This window comes from Staurois parvus, unplaced genomic scaffold, assembly GCF_062004578.1.
Source record: "Staurois parvus isolate SC_StPar_1 unplaced genomic scaffold, SC_StPar_1.0 ptg000151l, whole genome shotgun sequence".
NCBI classification, from domain to species: Eukaryota; Metazoa; Chordata; class Amphibia; order Anura; family Ranidae; genus Staurois; species Staurois parvus.
Genome location: NW_028317947.1, coordinates 21,612,901 through 21,635,160, shown reverse-complemented (window position 1 = coordinate 21,635,160; position 22,260 = coordinate 21,612,901). Strand labels below are relative to the sequence as shown.

The 22,260-nt window shown below is 42.7% G+C and overlaps 1 protein-coding gene across 1 annotated transcript in view; it reads left to right on the top strand.

Moving 5' to 3' along the window:
• Positions 1 to 22,260, top strand: part of SMARCD2 (SWI/SNF related BAF chromatin remodeling complex subunit D2) — a 74,860-nt gene that overhangs the window by 24,990 nt on the left and 27,610 nt on the right. Inside the window, exons 2-6 of the mRNA XM_089674633.1 lie at positions 9,332 to 9,516; positions 11,091 to 11,133; positions 12,738 to 12,860; positions 18,859 to 18,978; positions 21,988 to 22,083. Coding sequence (XP_089530759.1) covers positions 9,332 to 9,516; positions 11,091 to 11,133; positions 12,738 to 12,860; positions 18,859 to 18,978; positions 21,988 to 22,083 — 567 coding nt within the window. The remainder of the gene's footprint in view (positions 1 to 9,331; positions 9,517 to 11,090; positions 11,134 to 12,737; positions 12,861 to 18,858; positions 18,979 to 21,987; positions 22,084 to 22,260) is intronic.

Sequence of the window (22,260 nt, the reverse complement as noted above, 5' to 3'; positions counted from 1 at the left end):
ATAAGAACATTCCTGGAACTCTTAGATAGCGCTTGGGTCATGGTCTGCCAATCCTGTTGGTCTAAAGTCCCCCCTAATTCAGACTGCCAGCGCTGATGATAGGAACCAACCGGAGGTGTTCTACAAGATATAATGGAAGCGTAAATCAAAGAGATCAAACCCGGGGCATGAGGTCTGTGTCTGCACTGACTTTCAAAGGGGGACAAACGATAAGGTCCCGGCTGCGTGCGTATTAATGTGTTGATAAAGTGGCGAAGTTGAAGGTAACCAAAGTGTTCTTGCAGAGGAATGTTATAAGAAGAACGTAAAGTTTCGAAGGTAATTATTCTAGTGGGAGATAGGAGCGAGTGGACATCATAAAAACCATGCGTCTGCCACCAGGCAAACTGTTTGGGATTGTCCTTACCCGGAGGAAATAATGGGTTATGCAATAGACGTAACAGCGGCAAGTGAGGGGAAATAAGGCCAGCTGAATATTTAATAGAATCCCAAAGGCGTAACGAAAGCGTCAGTGTCGGACTAAGGGTAGATGGGCGCTGGGAAATGGGAAGCCATGGCAAAGAGGAGAGCGGTATCGGGTGGGAGTCCATCATATCCACCACCGCCCACAGGGGGAAGTGGTGAGAAGCATGAACATGAGCTAGAGGAGCAATGTTAGCCGCCAAATAGTAAGACTGGAGGTTTGGAACCGACAACCCTCCCATACTCCGTCGCGCAAATAGGATATGTTTGCTATAAATATAAAAGATATACAGTGAGCGCTCTCATAAATGTCAGCAGCTGAAACACTTTAGGCAACCATAATGCCTCAAACACAAACAATCAATCTCAAAACAATAGAGTGCAGCGCTTAAAAAGATGAAAAGTCAATAAGGTGATAGTGTAGTATCCACAATGGTATACTGTAGATATACGGATTCCCACGGCCTCCACTCTGTCAGAATAACAGAAATGCGCACTCACCGGAAACGCATGGGTTATGCGCATGTGTGATCATGCATCACAGGCAATGGGTACATCAGAAGCCAGGCAGCCAGGCATCTCCCTCATGGTGGGTCATCACAGACTCCTAAGACAGGTCCAGGGGGTCCCCTTAAGGTCAGCCAGGTGCGGAAACGCATGGGTTATGCGCATGTGTGATCATGCATCACAGGCAATGGGTACATCAGAAGCCAGGCAGCCAGGCATCTCCCTCATGGTGGGTCATCACAGACTCCTAAGACAGGTCCAGGGGGTCCCCTTAAGGTCAGCCAGGTGCTTCAGGAAAAAAACTCCTCTTAGGATGGCAAAGTGCTTGCTCTTTTCTCATCAGCAGTATATAGCAGTCTTCTGACTTCTATCAGTGTCCAGCAGAGCACGGGTTAAAGCTTGTAGGAGGAGTTTTCATTCTGCTCTAGGAAGATGCAGAACCCCTGACCTCTGTCTTGACAGTGTTGATTGGCCCTGTGCTGATCACATGCACTCCCCCAAGAAAACAAAACCTCTCTAGCAATACACATCAAACTGAGCATGTGACAAAACCATTATATAAATAACTTAGGCTAATACACCTATAAATGAACAATGCAAAACTCGCAGGGTTATGGATATCTCAACCATTCAGTGCGGAGAAAACCAACATCCACCCTGGAATGGAAGAGACAAAACACCCAAAGGTAGGGAATCCCTGAGCAAATCCAGAGTCAAATCTAGAAAGTGGCAGCAGAGATACGCACGTGACGAAGCTATAAATTGGCGGTCAGCTACCAAACATCAAGTCACGGAAGCATCCTGAAAGCGCTGAGCTTGTAGGGTTCGGAGAGCCTGGGCACTACCTTGACTAGGAGGAGATTTACGCGAAGCCTGGGAGCTTCGAAGACGCGTAGGAATTGAAGTCTCCTCACTCTGGGATTGTGGCAGTTCCAGGTTAAGCTCCCGAAAGTGTCGTCGAAGATCCGCTGGCGAGGAGGCCTGGTATTGATGACCTTGGTAGGAGAATGTGAGCTTGAAAGGGAAGCCCCATCTGTACTTGATATCAGCAGATTGAAGAATTTGAAGATAGGGCCTTAGAGTACGGCGTTTAGCAATAACTGGGGACAGGTCTGCAAACAGATGGACAGAGTGACCCTGAAATACCAGAGCCGAGCGGTTCCGAGCCGCCTGTAATAAACGTTCTTTAGTGCGATAAAAGTGGAATTTAATAATGATATCTCTGGGAGGACCCTCTGTAGGCTTGGGTGCTAGAGCTCTATGGATACGGTCAAATTCCAAACGTTCCATGGGAATTTCAGGGGCCAACTCCTGGAAAAAAGCAGTAGCAGTACCCTGCAAATCGGTGATCGCCTCGGGGATTCCGCGGATGCGGAGGTTATCCCTGCGTGCTCTATTCTTAGCATCTTCCAGCTTATCTTTCAAAGTATCCAGCTCAGCGTGTAGATCCTCCACTTCCTGTTCATTGCCCTCCAAAACTGTAGTCGCCAGATCCATGCGCTGCTCTAATTGGTGGGCACGAAGGCCTAGCTCCTTTAGGCCTCTTGCCAGATCAGAAGATAATTTACGTGAGGCAGTTGTAATTTTCTCTCGCACTATAGCACGGAATTTATGTAGCAAGGCTTCGGGATTGTGTTCAAGAGAGTCAGCCATTCCTGACGGAAATTGCCGCTGACTATCGCCATCAGACTCATGGTCACCTGGAAGCTGGGTATTATCATCAGGTTCAGGCGGACTAGGAAGCAGCTTAGCGGCGTGGCCCTGCGGAGGGGAATGCTGTTGGGCCCGATGCTTAAGTTTAGTGCGGGGGGTGCAGTGCATTGTTAAAGGTAGCTCGTTAGATTCCAAGACACTTTCAGACTGTTAAAGTGATACGCTAGGGTGTATAAAGCTCAGTAGCCGAGAGGAATATTTTGGTGGCACGGCACAGAGAGGTCACACTGACATTTTCCTCCTGGCTCGTGTACGTGTCCCCCGCCGGGGAGGTGTTCACAGAAGGTCCATCATGACGCTGCAGCCAGTGAGATGCCGATGGCTATAGCAGCTAAATCGGGTATGTAGGTTAGCAATTGGCTGTCAAACTATATCCCCGGCACCCCTGATTTATCCACATGGGGAGGGGATTTACCACAGGAGCCTCTTCTCCCATTCAGCAGCACTCCTGCCCCTATGCAAATCCCCAGCACTTCCCTGGGATGCTGTGGGGATAAGGCACTATCCATGGGGCCACCAGGAGAATCAGGGGGATCCCCCCAGTCTGTCCCAACAACTGACCTGTCCCCTGGGTCGGATGGGCAGGGCGGCGATGCGGTGATCCAGCGGCGGCGGCGATCCGCCCCAGCCGCGGATTCAGGAAACACCGCGGCTTCACCCGCCGCGGTAGGCCGCAAATCTTGCCGCGCCCCGGCTGCCCGGAGAAAGAGCAGAGTGGCTCAGCACCCCTCCCCTGGCCTCAGACAAGGCTCCGGTGACAGGGGATCCCCAGCCAACGGCCCCCCGTCCCCGGATGGCAACGGATGGGGATTCTGGGTGCCGGAGCTCAAGGGAGGACGTCTGCTCTCGGCGCCATCTTGGACACGCCCCCTTGGCCATCTTTTTAGTAAAAAAAAATAACCCAAATTAGTTTATAACCAAAAATAATTTTTTTTTACATTTTTATTTTATTTTTTTATATTATTATTATTTTTTTTTTTTAAACATACTGTCACCCTAGCAGTACAGTGCCATAGTGCTACTTGTGGGGGGTGAAGGAAATTTTTTTTTTTCTTACACTGATTGCTTTTACACCCATAAAGGCTGTAAAAGCAATCATTTCTCCTCTCTGGCTGCATTCTTGCAGCCATTGAGAACTACTGTGTGAGCTGTGATTGGTCACAGCTTGTCACATGGTACAAGGTTGTTGTGAATAGCTCTGTACCATGTGATCTCAGTGATCATTCACAGATTTCACACGTATTAAGCAATGATGTCAGGAAGTGACATCACTGTTCATATAATCACTGATTGGCCAATCAGCAATCACATGATCGGGACCTCACACAGAGGTCCCGTACAGAGATCAGTGTTCCGCTATGTCTGAAGGACACCAGGCACCGGATTGCGGTGCTGTTCGTTCCCAGAGAGTGCGCACAACCTATAAATATGGGCGCTGTTTATGAACGCCAACCCGCCCCTGCACTGCTCCCGTCTGGCCGTTTATGTACATGGGCCAGACGGGAAGTGGTTAAGGCAGCCCATTCAACACATGCACGAGCCTGGGTTCACTCTGATGTGGTGCGCAATTCACATCGGTTTCTGTGCGATTTCTTCACCGCATCATAATCGCACCCCGTTCATGCGATCCACTGCGGGTGTGTATTTTAAGTTACCCCCCCCCCCCGAAATCAGTTGGCAAAACGTTGTGCGATGTGCAGAATCGGATCGCATATTTTTTTCTGATTCTGATGCAGACAAAAGTATCCTGCACTTTTTTTTGGCGCGGATGCGGTGCGATTTAAACCGTACAGAATGTATGGCTGAAATTGCACCGCACAGAAATCGCATGTGATTTGTACAGGAATGCGAATCACATGCAATTGTACATCATCAGTGTGAACTGAGTGTCCGATTACATCCATCTATCTCCAGGTCAATACAGGTCTGGAATAAATAACAGACTGAAAATGACCGCGTACTTGTGACCAATCTGAGGTGGCCTGATGCAAGCGAACACAAAAACCAACACATGTCCCATTCTGCTCTGAGGCTGCATTCACACTTCAGCATTTTGTAGCTCGAAGCTCCAAAATGCTCAAACTTAAAAAAAACAATTGCATGATGGAGCTTTAACATTCATTTTTGGATGGTGCGGCGATCCATGTTCAAACAGTGATTTCTGGAAGTGTTCCTGAGCCCAGCAGTGATGTCCATCATATAATCACATTTGTTTTTAATGCAGTGCCGTTTGAAGGCTCAAACATCACGGGCATCCAATATTGTATTTGGACCTTGTCCTTTGCACACAGAGATTTCTCCAGATTCTCGGAATCCTTTGATGATATTGTGTTCTGTAGACAGTGCTGTATTTTGTTTTTGTGCTGCCCTAGGCAACACAAAAATCAGGCGGTCAGTTCTCTTCAGGGTCAGTTAGTGTCAGATTGCCCGTCGTACTATAACAGTCCCATTATAAGTTGCTAATCGCCGTCATTATTAGTATTTAAAAGAGAAAAAAAAAAAAAAAAAAAAATATATATATATATATATATATATATATATATATATATATAATATAGTGTATGTATGCATGTATATATATATCAGGGGCAGACTGACTATTTGGAAACTCGGGCAATGCCTGAGGGCCCAGGGTTAGTAGGGGGCCCCATGAGATGTCCCTGGTACCTTTTTCATAGGCTTTTTTGAGTTTGGGAAAGGACACAGGGGCCCCGTGATCCCCTGTTGCCCGAGGGCCCCATGAGTTGTCAGTCCGCCCCTGATATATATATGTATATATATGTGTGTGTGTGTGTGTGTGTGTGTGTGTGTGTATATATGTATATATATATGTGTGTGTGTGTGTGTGTATATGTATATATATATATATATATATGTGTGTGTGTGTGTGTGTGTGTGTATATATATGTGTATGTATGTATGTATATATATTATATATATATATATATATATATATATATATATACACCATAATTTGTAGACGCTATAATTTTCATGCAAACCAATCAATATACACTTATTGTGATTTTCTTACCAATGGAAAAAAACAGAAATCATTTTGGACAAAATTTATAAAGACATTTGTTTTGTTTTGTTTTTTTTTTCGTTTTTTTTTTTTTTTTTTTAGATATGTTTCATAGCAGAAAGTAAAAAAAAATGTTATTCTTTAAATTGTTTGGTCTTTTTCGTTTATATTGCAAAAAATTTAAAAAACACAGTGGTGATCAAATGCCACCAAATGAAAACACTATTTGTGGGGAAAAAAATATCAGTTTCATTTGGGTACAACATTGCATGATCACGCAATTACCACTAAAAGTAGTGCAGTGCTGAATAGAGAAATATGGCCTGGTCATGAAGGGGGTAAAACTTATAATGATAGTAATAAAAGTAAGGAAAACTTTTAATCTTTTTTTAATTTTGGATGGAGTAAGGGAGGGTTATAACAGTTTTTTTTGCCATCTGTGCCCCCATTGGGGAGATTTCCCTTCACTTCTTGTCCCATAATCAAAATCAGAAGTGACCAAAATGTGATATTTCTTTTACTTCAGTTAACAGGACAAACAGAGAGGGTGAATCTCCCTAATAGGGGCACAGACGGCAATAAAATCCTGACAGAGGGTCTAATCCCTCTCCACTCTATCCAATACTAAAATAAAAAGTTTTGCCTTTAGTGACACTTTAAAGTGGAACTCTGCCCAAAGCTCTGTTGTTCACCGGTGTCCCCATTGGCCCCTTTTCACTTCTGCTCTGGGGTCACTGCCCCTGCACTCAGGCGCTCTCAGTAGGTCAGACATGGAGAGGAGATAGTGATGGGTCCTCAGTACAGAGTAGAAATATGACAAGGACACAGACCCTGACTGATCAGTTCTTAGTCTTCTCCCCCTCCCCGCTGGCACCCGGCGATCGCCAAGTATTACCAATGAGGGAGAGAGACTTGTGTATAAACAATACAGATCTCTCCCCTGTCAGCTCCTGCACACTGCTTTGTATGGCTCTGCATAGCAGGCAGGGACCTGAGAAGAGGAAGATCCAGACTGCTCTGTGCAAAACCACTGCACACAGCAGGTAAGTATGATGTTTGTTATTTTAAAAGAACAAAAATTGCCTTTACAATCGCTTTTAATTTTTTTTTTTTTATCACACCATCTTACTTTTTTCTGTGCTGTTCTTTCTTTTCCTGTTTTTATGTCTTTTTCTCTGTGATCCTTTATAATAGAGAGAAATATGAAATGCAGCTCAATAATTTTTAAGGAGGCTGAAGGGAGAACAAGTGGAGAAGCATTTGTTTGCAAATGGGTAATAGCAGAGATCTCTAGTAATAGGGTGAATAAAGTTCAGGAGGACAGTATTTTCAATATGAAGCCAAGATCAAGAACACGGGGACATGGCCTCAGACTTGCAGCAGGAAAGTTTAAAACGAATCTTAGACAGTATTATTTTACTGAAAGAGTTGTCAATGCTTGGAATAGACCAATGTCTAATGTGACGTGTCTCCAGTCTGCTGCAGCTTGTCCCCAGTCACAAAAACTGCAGTCTCTGACCATCTCCTACTGACACACTGCAGTTTCTGACCATCTCCTACTGACACACTGCAGTTTATGACCATCTCCTACTGACACTCTGCAGTCTCTGACCATCTCCTACTAACACTCTGCAGTCTCTGACCATCTCCTACTGACACTCTGCAGTCTCTGACCATCTCCTACTGACACTCTGCAGTCTCTGACCATCTCCTGCTGACACTCTGCAGTCTCTGACCATCTCCTACTGACACTCTGCAGTCTCTGACCATCTCCTACTGACACTCTGCAGTCTCTGACCATCTCCTACTGACACTCTGCAGTCTCTGACCATCTCCTACTGACACTCTGCAATATCTGACCATCTCCCACTGACACTCTGCAGTCTCTGATAGCTTTCTGTAACATTTTAATCGCTGAATATTATGTGTGGCCCTTTGGTGATGTCAGGAGCCTCATTTAAAGTGGAATTCCAAGCACCACCTAACTAATCTTTAAAAGGCTCCCCCCCTCCTCCTAACTTCTATTCTGATTAACCTGTGTAAGAAAGAGCCGTACTTACCTATTTTCATGCTGATCTGCTCACGTGATCTCCCCTGTGTCAGGCAGCTCCAATTGTAGAGGAGAGAGTGTTTCTACAATGGCTAGTAATGCCTGGAAGCATGATTTCACACATAAGCTTCAATGGCCTATCCATGGTTGGCACTCCCTCCTCTCCCCTGCAGCAGCACTGGCTTACACAGGGGAGCCAGATCATGTGAGCAGCCTGAAAATAGGTAAGTGTTATACTTCGGTGGTGCCTAGAATTCCACTTTCACATCAAATAAGTTGACCTGCGCTGGCATAGAGTATGGGTTCTCAACCAGTGGAATGTGTATCCCCAAGGGGTGCTTTTAAAAGGTTCATGGGGTACTTTTGCTTGATAGCCTCCCTGGCGGTATTCCCAAGTGTAGTTTGGGTTAAAGTTTCAGTACCACAAGCGGTAACCCCGAGCTACACTCGGGCTTACCATGCAGCGCTGATGTGCAATTACCTTGTCCTGCGCTTCCGCGATGTCCCTCCTGCAGTGTCCCCGGCAATGTAATCCGGCGGATGCCGGCATCTGTCTTCTGGGTTCCGTCCCCTGCGTCGCCGGGACGTACGGGGGACGGAACAGCGGGAAATTTGAAAATGACAAAAAGTGACATTCACTAAAATCACATAGTAAAACATTACTGTATCAAACCATTTCACATACATTTTGTCCCGAGTGCTTTGTCCTGCGCCCTGCCTGCATTTTTACTGTTCTTTCTGCCTGGAAACTGATAAATGTCCATGGCATCCAAAAAACGTCACTTTAGGTCAAAAGCAGTTTTAGACCAGCTAGAGAACAGTGATAGTAAATCAGAACCACTTGCAGAATTGAGTGATAATGATTCGTGGGGAAATTCCTCATCAGACACTGAAAACGATTTTGTGACTTTGCTGTGCGAACTTGGCGCTCTATTTCAAATTTCAGTGTTTTTGGTTTGATTATATTATTGAATTAAATTTATTATTATTATATTATTTTTTTATGATTATTTATTAAATTATAATTTATGATTTCGTGTTTCAAGTTTTATCCTACCCAGGATGTTTACTAGACTCTTGTTCGGACAGATTTCAGTGAGTTGTTCTTAAGAAATACAGGCCTACAATATAAAACGACAAATTTCCATGCAAAATAATGGTACCGCTTTCAGCACCAAAAATCTGAAATAATCATACCGCCAGGGAGGTTAAAGTAAATTTATATTAACAATTTAGATGTACATGTAAAGCAGGGGTGTCAAACTGGCAGCCCTCCAGTTGTTGCGAAACTACAAGTCCCATCATGCCTCTGCCTTTGGGAGTCATGCTTGTAACTGTCAGTCTTGCAATGCCTCATGGGACTTGTAGTTTGGCAACAGCTGGAGGGCCACCAGTTTGACACCCATGATGTAGAGGTTACTGCAATTTTCTGGTTAGAAACTGCATTGTTTAAAGTCTTTTGACGTTTATCATGTCTGCATTGTGGAGCAGCCACATCTTTGTCTCCCGTCCTCCCTTTCTCCTTCAGGTGTAGTGTTCTCCATCGCTGATCTTATTTTTATGTTTTCTTCCAGAGACCTGGAATGCTTTCTGGAGCTCGGATGCCAGTGCCAGGCATGCCGGTTGGTTCACCCATGATGCCAGGATATGGTGCAGGTTCTCCCATGAGGCCTGCAATGAATCCCATGTTGATTGAACCATTTAGAAAGAGACTTATGGCCCCACAAGGACATCCTCCTGTAGGCGCTCAGAGGAGGGGGTAAGTTATGCAGATGTTTTCTAAATATTCCATTTTATTAGGTCCAATTGCAGTTCATTTTTTTTCAGTTTTGGATAGAGCAGAGAAGAACTAAAATTTTGGTCACGTTTTCATTTCTCTTTGTAATCCCATAGTGAACATTTTTCATCACTTGTCCCTGTGAAAACAGGAAAATAAATGGGCGCACAAGTATAACCAGAGCAGGAAAGTATAGGAAGCAATCTTAAAAAAAAAAAAAAAAAAAAGTAACTCTTCCTTAGTCCATTAAGAGTTGAGCTTTTGTATGTGCCTCAGTTGGAGAGAATTCTTCTCACTTCCTGTCCTGACAAGAGCTTAGGGGAGAGGTCCCTTGTAGAGACACATGACATGGGCTCTATCTATAACCTGCTCTACCCAGAACTAAATAAATATGTATGGCTGGAGTTGGGTCTTAACCACTTCAAGTCCGGACACTTTTACCCCCTTCCTGCCCAGGCCAATTTTCAGCTTTCAGTGCTATCACACTTTAAATGACAATTGCACGGTCATGCAACACTGTACCCATATGAATTTTTTAGCATCTGAGACAGATAAAACTTTATTTTGGTGGTATTTATTCACCGCTGGGATTTTTATTTTTTTGCTATATAAATGAAAAAGTCCAAACATTTTGAAAAAAAACTGTTTTTCTTATAAGATTTTGCAAATATATAAACTTTTCTTCATAAATCTTGGCCAAAATTTATTCATCTATCTTTTTAGTAAAAAAAAAAAAAAAAAAAACCAAATTAGTTGATAACCAAAAATTATAATTTTTCAAAAAATTGTTTTACATTTTTATTTTATTTTTTTTATATTATTATTTATGGGGTTTTTTAAACATACTGTCACCCTAGCAGTACAGTGTCACCATAGTGATGAACATGTGGGGGGTGATGAACATTTTTTTTTTCTTTTTTTACACTGATTGCTTTTAAACCCATAAAGGCTGTAAAAGCAATCATTTCTCCTTCTTTTTGGCTGCATTCTTGCAGCCATTGAGAAATACTGTGAAATCTGTGATTGTGGGGGGTGATGAAGATTTTTATTTTTTTATTTTTTTTACAGATTGCTTTTACACCCATAAAGGCTGTAAAAGCAATCATTTCTCCTTCTCTCTGGCTGCATTCTTGCAGCCATTGAGAAATACTGAGTGAGCTGTTTTTGGTCACAGCTTGTCACATGGTACAAAGCTGTTGTGAATAGTCCTGTACCATGTGACCTCTCTGATCATTCACAGATTTCACAAGTAGTAAGCAATGATGTCAGGAAGTGACATCTTGTTTACTACTGCTCATGTGATCACTGATTGGCCAATCAGTGATCACATGAATCGGGACCTCACACAGAGGTCCCGTACAGCGATTGGTGATCCCAGGGAGCCCGCACAGGCAATAGATGCAGGGGGGATGTTTAGAAATGTCCACCCGCTCCGGCAGTGCTCCCGTCTGGCCGTTTATGTACATGGGCGGGAAGTGGTTAATGTTTTCTGAAATGTTAGATACATTTTACAGAATGATGTCACCAAGCTTTATACATGCTTAATGTTTTTTTAGAATGAAGAGAAGGAAGATGGCTGACAAGGTTCTGCCCCAGAGGGTAGGTTACAGATCGATGCTGATATTAAATGGATCATTTTACGTGATATAAGATACCATCAGGATCAGTGCTGTTGCTTCAGCTTAATCTGTTGAGAGAGGAAAAGTATACAGTTCTGCCTCAGCTGGCTGTCCATTTGCATGAAAGGAAAAGATCTCAATCCAATCACTATAATCTCATATATGCTTTTCATATCTTCGGAAGTTTTAACCCCCTCCTGACCAGGCCATTTTTTTTTAGCGATACAGCGCTGCGTTACTTTAACTGAAAATTGCGCAGTCATGCAGCGCTGTACATAAATGAAATATATGTCCATTTTCTCCCACAAATAGAGCTTTCTTTTGGTGGTATTTGATCACGTGTGCATTTTTTATTTTTTGCGCTATAAAAAAAAAGTGACAATATTGAAACAAAAAACAATATTTTTGACTTTTTGCTATAAAACATATCCAATAAAAAAGTAAAAAAATCAAATTTCGTCATAAATTTAGGCCAAAATGTATTCTGCTTCATGTCTTTGCTAAAACAAAATCCCAATATGTGTAAATTAATTGTTTTACGTGAAACTTAGTGTCTACAAATGGCGGTATATATACTGGAAGCTTTTTTTTTTTATTACTAGTAATGGCGGCGATCAGCAACTTATAGCGAGACTGCGGCGGGCATTCTGACACCTGGGGGGGGGAACTGACTAACTGCCACTGACATCCCCAGTGATATTAATACAGTGATCAGTGCTAATAAAAAGCACTGACACTGTACTAATGACATCGGGCAGGGTTAACTGTGTGCTGTTTTACATTTATGTGCTGTGTGTTTTACTAGGGAGACATGCTGCTTTGTATTTCTCTGCTGTGCAACATGTCCTTGCTGGCAGGAGAGAAGCCTGTGTTGTTAACACACAGGTCTCTCCCCTGTCAGCTTTCCCGGACGATCGCCGAGTGCCAGCGGGGAATCTCCGGGGAATAGTGATGTGTGTAGGGCGGCGCTCGCACGCGCTCCCTACCTGGAAATGCAAATCAGGTGTGTATGTATGTATGTATGTATGTATATATATATATATATATATATATATATATATATATATATATATATATATATATATATGTATATATATATATATGTATGTGTGTGATTTTGCACAGCCCTGCCACCTTGTAGCAGTAGTTCTACCAAAGGGCGGCAGGCAAGCAGTTAAGTATAATACCTGTTAATCCTGCCATTCAGGTCCTTGTTCATGCACTTCCTGTTAAGGATTGACAACTTCCAATTGTGCACCTGAATTGTCACCCTGTTGCATGTTCTCCTGGCAGAGACTTCAAGCGGCTGTGCCAAAACACACAGGCATGGTCCACTGTTGTCAGCCAATCCCAAGCAATGTATAGCTGACACTGTAGACAGAAAGTGGCTGAAGATGCTAAAAAAAAAAAAGACTAAATCAAGTAAAACATGGCATTTTGTTAAACACAGCGCTTTAGCAGACTAGATGTCATTCAGTTATGATTTAGATCTGCTTGAACCCTGGATCAGTTTTGCCTGACAATATGAAATGTTGTTTTAAGTTAATACACTAATATTATATTTCATAACTTCTGTGTATACAGATCCGAGAATTGGTCCCCGAGTCACAGGCATACATGGACCTGTTGGCTTTTGAAAGAAAACTAGACCAGACAATAGCCAGGAAAAGGATGGAGATCCAGGATGCCATCAAAAAGCCCCTGACTGTAAGCAATTCCTGATATTGGGAATTTTGGGGGGTGCATGCCATGTATTACATACTAAATGTAACTGATCTGAGAGGTGATGTTGCTCTCGGTTATCACAGCATTTTTGTTTACATAATGCTCTATGCAGGGGAACTGTATTAAAACTCATGGAGGTCCGACCAGTAAAATTTTCTTCCAACAGAGGTCCAAACCGCCTTTTTTTTTTTTTCAGCCATCTCCTACTGTATATCAAAATCTCTATACTTCAATGTCCTCAGCCCCCACCCACCCCTTTACAGTAAAGCCCCATTACTTTCAGCAGTCCTCAATCCCCCTTCAAATCAACACCCCCACCCCACACTGCTGTCCTCTGCCCCCTTCACATCTCTTACCCACAGCACTGTCCTCTGCCCCTTCACATAACCCCCAGCAGAACTGTGCCCCCTTCACATCCACCCACAACACTGCCTCCCCTTTACATCTCTCCTAACAGCACTGCCCTACCCCCTCACGGCACAGCCCCCCCCTAACAATAGTGTTGTCTGCCCTTTTCACATCAACACCCCCCCCACACACACACACACACACACACAGCACTGTCCCCTTCACACACACACCCCCCCAGTAGTATACTCTGCCCTCTTCACATCAACCCCATGCCCATCTTAACATCCCTACCCCACAGTTCTGTCCTCAGCCCTTTCACATCCCCCCATCACAACAATGCCCCCCTTTACATCTCCCCCTACACAGCATAGCCTCCCTCTTCTCATCAAAAATCCCCCCCCCAAGGTAGTGTTCTCTGCCCTCCTTACATCAACCCCTCCACAGCATTGCCTCCCTCCTCGCATCACAAATCCCCCCCCCCCAAAAGTAGTGTTCTCTGTCCTCTACACATCAACCCCCCCCACAGCACTGCCCCCCTACCATTTACATCACACCCCCCCCCCCACCACCACCACCACCACCACCACCACATGCACACAGGACTGACACTCTTCACATTATGCCTCCTTACCCCCCCCCCCGTTTACATCACACATACAGCCAGAGTAGTGTTTAGTGTCCCCAGCCCCCCTCCACTCTCCTACCTTAGAGCAGAGAGCGGGAGGCAGAGCATTTCTGGATTGGGTATGGGAAGCATATCACATCATTTAATGGAGACACTTCTTTCCCTCCATCCTCCGCCACTGTTATAGCAGCAAAGCGGACAGTAGGGGGCAGAGCATTTCCGGAGTCAGTGTGGAATAACCGCACAGTATTGAACAGAGCGCGGGGGCTGTCATAACATTTCTGCATCGGAATAGAGCACGGGAGCTGCGGGGGTTAACTTTTTGTATTAACCAGCAGCTGATTGGCTGCTAGCACTGCCCTACTTCTAATCAGCCTCTGGGTAACTTAAAAATGTACCCCCCGGCAGCTCCCACACTCAATTCACTGCTGTGCTTCCCGCATCTGAACCAGAAATGTTACGACAGCTCGCGCTCCCGCAATCTGCTCAATATTGTGCTGTTTTTCCACACTCATTCCAGAAATGTTCTGTCTCCTGCTGTCAGCTCTACTGTTATAACAGCTGTGGAGGATGGAGGGGAAAAAAGCAGCTCCTAAATGGCGTGACCGGGACCGGATGAAACAGTGGCTAGGTCCGCATCCGGACCACGGTCCGCCATTTAGTGATGCCGGCTGTATTGCCTCCTCCTCTTATACAGCTGTATGTTCTTTGTAGTACAATAAAAAAGATTAGCTGCAACTGCACAGGGGCCCACAATGTCACTTACAAGACATGTAGGTCAGGCATGTGCCGGGATATCTTAGGATATCTTGCACTGCCACATAGACATGGAGACTGTACACTGCTAAGGCCAGCAAAAAAGAGACATTCTAAATGATGTCGTAATCATTAATTCATTTAATAGGGGTGAGAAGCAAAACTGTTTTGCAGACTGGCCTTTTGCTGACAATATCCCTGTGTTTTTTCCTTTTAAAAACACTGCAAATACCTGTTGAACTGTCATAAAGCCAATGAGCTGCTAACTTCCTGTTTGAGCTGACAACACTGCCTCCGCTACAGTGAAATATCAAGCAGTGCTGTCAGCCCACATTATTTTTCTCTGCTGCAATACAGAACCCCTTCCCCTCTCTGTATCGTCTTAGCATAAGCTGCCACTGTGTTGTCAGCTCGTAGTTACATAGTTAGTCTGGCTGAAAAAAGACAAAAGTCCATCCAGTTCAACCCAAAAAAAAGTTATAATCCTATACCCACCATTGATCCAGAGGAAGGAAAAAAAACCCAGCAAATCATGATCCAATTTGCTCCTACAGGGAAAAAAATTATTTCCTGATTCCCTGAGAGGCAATCGGATATTCCCTGGATCAACTTTACCTGTAAATGTTAGTATCCAGTTATATTCTGTGTATCCAGGAAATAATCCAGGACTTTGTTAAAGCAATCCACTGAGCTGGCCAGAAGCAACTCTTGAGGGAGTCTATTCCACATTTTCACAGCTCTCACTGTGAAGAAACCTTTCCGTGTTTGGAGATTAAATTTATTTTCCTCCAGACGCAAAGAGTGCCCCCTTGTCCTCTGTGTTGATCTCAGGGTGCATAGCTCTACACCGAGTCCACTATATGAACCACTGATGTATTTATACATGTTGATCATATCCCCCCTTATGTATTATACATGGAGATCATATCCCCCCTTATGTATTATACATGGAGATCATATCCCCCCTTATGTATTATACATGGAGATCATATCCCCCCTTATGTATTATACATGGAGATCATATCCCCCCTTATGTATTATATATGGAGATCATATCCCCCTTATGTATTATACATGGAGATCATATCCCCCCTTATGTATTATACATGGAGATCATATCCCCCCTTATGTATTATACATGGAGATCATATCCCCCCTTATGTATTATACATGGAGATCATATCCCCCCTCATGCATTATACATGGTGATCATACCCCCCCCTTATGTATTATACATGGAAATCATATCCCCCTTATGTATTATACATGGAGATCATATCCCCCCTTATGTATTATACATGGCGATCATATCCCCCCTTATGTATTATACATGGAGATCATATCCCTCCTTATATATTATACATGGAGATCATATCCCCCTTATGTATTATACATGGAGATCATATCCCCCCTTATGTATTATACATGGAAATCATATCCCCCTTATGTATTATACATGGAGATCATATCCCCCCTTATGTATTATACATGGTGATCATATCCCCCCTTATGTATTATACATGGAGATATCCCCCCTTATGTATTATACATGGAGATCATATCCCCCCTTATGTATTATACATGGAGATCATATCCCCCCTCATGCATTATACATGGAGATCATATCCCCCCTCATGCATTATACATGGAAATCATATCCCCCTTATGTATTATACATGGAGATCATATCCCCCCTTATGTATTATACATGGAGATCATATCCCCCCTTATGTATTATACATGGAGATCATATCCCCCCTTATGTATTATACATGGAAATCATATCCCCCTTATGTATTATACATGGAGATCATATCCCCCCTTATGTATTATACATGGCGATCATATCCCCCCTTATGTATTATACATGGAGATCATATCCCTCCTTATGTATTATACATGGAGATCATATCCCCCCTTATGTATTATACATGGAGATCATATCCCTCCTTATGTATTATACATTGAGATCATATCCCCCTTATGTATTATACATGGAAATCATATCCCCCTTATGTATTATACATGGAGATCATATCCCCCCTTATGTATTATACATGGTGATCATATCCCCCCTTATGTATTATACATGGAGATATCCCCCCTTATGTATTATACATGGAGATCATATCCCCCCTTATGTATTATACATGGAGATCATATCCCCCTTATGTATTATACATGGAGATCATATCCCTCCTTATGTATTATACATGGAGATCATATCCCTCCTTATGTATTATACATGGAGATCATATCCCCCCCTTATGTATTATACATGGAGATCATATCCCCCCTTATGTATTATACATGGAGATCATATCCCCCCTTATGTATTATACATGGTGATCATATCCCCCCTTATGTATTATACATGGAGATCATATCCCCCCTTATGTATTATACATGGAGATCATATTCCCCCTTATGTATTATACATGGAGATCATATCCCCCCTTATGTATTATACATGGAGATCATATCCCCCCTTATGTATTATACATGGCGATCATATCCCCCCTTATGTATTATACATGGAGATCATATCCCTCCTTATATATTATACATGGAGATCATATCCCCCCTTATGTATTATACATGGAAATCATATCCCCCTTATGTATTATACATGGAGATCATATCCCCCCTTATGTATTATACATGGTGATCATATCCCCCCTTATGTATTATACATGGAGATATCCCCCCTTATGTATTATACATGGAGATCATATCCCCCCTTATGTATTATACATGGAGATCATATCCCCCCTTATGTATTATACATGGAGATCATATCCCCCTTATGTATTATAGATGGAGATCATATCCCTCCTTATGTATTATAGATGGAGATCATATCCCTCCTTATGTATTATACATGGAGATCATATCCCTCCTTATGTATTATACATGGAGATCATATCCCCCCCTTATGTATTATACATGGAGATCATATCCCCCCTTATGTATTATACATGGAGATCATATCCCCCCTTATGTATTATACATGGTGATCATATCCCCCCTTATGTATTATACATGGAGATCATATTCCCCCTTATGTATTATACATGGAGATCATATCCCCCCTTATGTATTATACATGGAGATCATATCCCCCCTTATGTATTATACATGGAGATCATATCCCCCTTATGTATTATACATGGAGATCATATCCCCCTTATGTATTATACATGGAGATCATATCCCCCCTTATGTATTATACATGGAGATCATATACCCCTTATGTATTATATATGGAGATCATATCCCCCCTTATGTATTCTACATGGAGATCATATCCCCCCTTATGTATTCTACATGGAGATCATATCCCCCCCTTATGTATTCTACATGGAGATCATATCCCCCCTTATGTATTATACATGGAGATCATATCCTCCTTATGTATTATACATGGAGATAATATCCCCCCTTATGTATTATACATGGAGATCATATCCCCCCCTTATGTATTATACATGGAGATCATATCCTCCTTATGTATTATATATGGAGATCATATCCCCCCTTATGTATTATACATGGTGATCATATCCCCCCTTATGTATTATACATGGTGATCATATCCCCCCTTATGTATTATACATGGAGATCATATCCCCCCTTATGTATTCTACATGGAGATCATATCCCCCCCTTATGTATTCTACATGGAGATCATATCCCCCCCTTATGTATTATACATGGAGATCATATCCCCCCTTTCAGTTTGGTAGCTCACTACAGAAAGTTAGGAGCACGCTGGATTTCTGGGGGGACCACTTGGTATTTTTCTGTACTTGCATTGTTTTTGAACTGAGTGAACGTGAAGAAATTAATGAGCTTGTATGACCGAGATGTACTGTATTTTTATTTTTTTTTAAATAAAGATTATTGAACAACTGGGATTGGAGTTCTGTTCTAGCAAGTTTACAGCCTAATCCATGTAATCACTTAAATGGTGACTATACAGTGGATGCTGCAGTCTAGCTGCCTGTAAAAAAAAGAAGATCTTCTTGCTGCTTATTAAGTTTTGATGGAGAAGTCAGCTTCTCAATGCAGCCTGGTTGATGTGCTCTGGTTTTAATTCCATTTTTACAAATCTGCCCTCATTATCCAAGACCAAAAGTGAGCCTTTGATCTCCCTGTTGTTTGAGAGGTGGTATAATTGGATGGAGTAGGTGCGGATCTCACAATGACTGAAACATGAGTTTTCTGACAAAGAATTTCCCTCTCCAGCAAAAGCGCAAGCTGAGGATATACATTTCCAACACATTCACTCCTGGGAAACCTGACGGAGATGAAGCCGAGAGAGTCAGTTCCTGGGAGCTGCGGGTTGAAGGAAAACTGCTGGATGATGTGAGTGAGATTATACAATTCGAATGATTTTGACAACGTAAGAAACGCGTGGGCCTTATTCACACAGGAGTCAGACACAGGCAATTGATCATCTTAATTATGCTTTCCAAATGCTTTGCAGAGGAAATTCCTGCTCTTTACACAAATAGCAAACAGTCTAGCATGCGATTATAATGTACAGCGTTGAGCAAACTGTTGGCTCTATATAAATCCTGTATAATAATAATAATTTTTATTTTGTTCCAACCTGCAAAGCTTGCTATCTGCCTTTATTTCAAGGGAAGCACACTGCAAATGTTTTATAAATGCTTCTAAGGTGATTTGTCCTCTTTTGTGTGGCGCTATAACAAGGCTTCTTCCTCAATTTCCTTTTAAAAAAAAAAAAAGCAAGAGCTTCAAAAGGGCTTTCTGATGCGACCAAAGCATACCTTCCAGGCTGTAACTTGTCACTCTTCTAGCCTGTAAAATATGGCCTTTATGGTAGAAATAGGATACAAAGTATAATAGGAATAAATATCAACAATATAAGTAGTGATGGTAGAGCAGATCATATAGACAGGTTTATAGACCATAGTATGGACTGACCATATTATTCATTTTCTAAAAACCAAAATCTTCTGATATATGCAAAAAAATTGAGGAAAAAGTGCGCCAAGAGGAAAATGACACTGATCACATGACTTTGACAGGTCATGGGACAGGGCTTTCCTCCTATCAAGATGTGTGTTCTGCAAGTGTTCTGCAATTCATTGCAAGATATCTGAGATGCTCACAAATTTTTTTTATTAAAACGTAAAATTTCCTCCTATTTCTTAAAGTGGAGTTCCACTCAACCTATCAAAAAATAAAAGGCAGCAGCTACAAAAACTGTAGCTGCTGACTTTTAAAAAAACAGCCACTTACCTGTCCCTCGGTCCCGTGGTGTGTCCCCCGCAGCCCGTTTCACCAGCCGTCCTGTATTCCAGGAGGCCAGCATCTTCAGTGTGGGCACCCGGCTGTGATAGCTTGCGGCTTCACGGCCGGGTGTCCACTGCGCATGCGCAAGTAGCGCTGTGCTTCATGAATGGTCCTGTAGTCTTCTGGGACTTGTCACGAGTCCCAAAAGATGGAAGGGAGGGAGGACACCTTCCGATCGCCGAGCCGACCGGAAGTGGGAGCTGTCAAATCGGGTACCCGCTCCCCCCACCCCCCAAAGGTGCCAATTCTTAATGGGGAGCAATTCTTAAAGCGGAACTTCCCCTTTTGGGTGGAGCTCCCCTTTAACTCAGTGTTTCTCAACTTTTTTTCAGTCAAGGCACCCTTTAAAATTATGGATAATCTCAAGGCACCCTTTAAAATTCTGCCCAAACTCAAGGCACCCCAATCTAAAATGTAAAAAACTATTCTACACACATCCAGTACACCCAACGTTAGAGGTGATTTATTCTTCCAAAGCAAATACACTTTTGTACACTGGTACTGACTAGTATTCCAGGGTGTCTCTCTCATTTTCTCTCCCTCACTCCACTAATGTGACCCCAGTGCTGACGGAGAGGGGCAGTACCCTCCTTATCAACCGATGATGTAGTTGGTTGTTAAGGTGCAGGCAGCTTGAAGGTCATAAAAGTGCGCAATGAAAACCTGTGCCTTTGTGTAACTAAAAGGTAGGATTGATCCACCTGCTGGCTTGTATACTATTTTTGGGCATTTTGCCAAGACACCCCTGAAGAAGCCTGAAGACACCCCTGAAGAAGCCTGAAGGCACCCTGGTTGAGAAAGGCTGCCTTAACTCATGTAACCAACCAATTTACAACAAAGGGAACTGAGTGGTATTTGCATCTATGGTTATACTGCAGTAATGGAGAAGTTGATGAGAACTTAAATAATTTCCTGGTTTACCCTAATGAGTGTTTATTGTCCTTTTTTTGTATTCGCTAATAAAATTAGGGTTGCAAAATCATAAAATGCAGGTGCATAGTGGGATGTCCTGCAAATTACAGATACCACTCTATATTCGAATATAAATGGAGTCTTCTAATTGGCAAAAAAAAATTCCCACAAACCCTATTTTATAAAACACATTTTATTCATTTCAAGCAGTTCTAGACATTGTTGGTTTTGTGGAATTAGCACTGGACACTACACAAAGCAACCTCGGTAAGGACCCCATGGATGTCATGCAGTCATGTTCCTGCAGTAAACCAAGAGGATATCCTGACTGGTCACAGCTTTGCACCTTCATAGGGAAGGATGCAGTTGTAGGGAATTGATATCAGAAGAAGGGCCATGCCAGTAGGGTGGTATCTATGTGCCAATTGAAATCCTTTCCATCGTTAATGAAATGGATGAGGGTATGAAAGCTCCTGCCTTGACTAGGGACCCATTCTGTCTTATTCAGTATCTGAGCAGGATAAGAAGATATCAGCCGTTCTCTAGGTTGGCCTTTCTCAACGATGGTGCCTTGAGGTTTCTTCAGGTGTGCCTTGGCAAAATGTCCAAAAATTGCCCAAAACTTGTATACAAGCCAACGAGTGGAACAAGCCAGCCTTTTAGTCACCCAAAGCCACAGGTTTACATTGTGCACCATTATGACCTTCTAGCTGCAGGTGTCCTGACAACCAATGACATCATCAGTTGATAAGGAGGATGTCAGTTGCCTGCACAGCATCCTATTTTGACCCTCTCCTGCCCCTCTCCATCAGTGCTGGGGTCACATTAGCTCAGTGATGGAGAAAAACTGAGGGAGAAGAGAAACATAGGCATACTAGTCAGTACCAGTGTGCAAACGTGTATTTGCTTTGAAAGAATAAATCACCTCTAATGTTGGGTGTCCTACGGGTGTGGATGTTGCTGCATTATAAAAAATTAATATAGTTTTTCACATTTTAGAATGGGGTGCCTCAAGACTGTCCATAATTTTAAAGGGTGCCTGGACTGAAAAAAATGTTGAGAAACACTGATCTAGGTGGTCTGGAGAGTCATTGATCAGTATGATGGTATAACAGTCAGATTTTTCCTGTATTTTCACAGCCAAGTAAGCAGAAGAGGAAGTTCTCTTCATTCTTTAAAAGCCTTGTTATCGAGCTGGAAAAAGATCTGTATGGACCAGACAACCACCTGGTTGAGGTGAGTAAAATAACTGGAAGTTCTATTCTTAAATCCCAAGCACAAAGCATCACATGCATATTTAATAAAAGAACTTTGTTCAATAAATCACTGAATACAAAAAAAGACACTTTTTACCATCTTAGTGAGGCTTGGTTTATATTACAGACAAAGACTTACATCTTGAAAAATGCCACG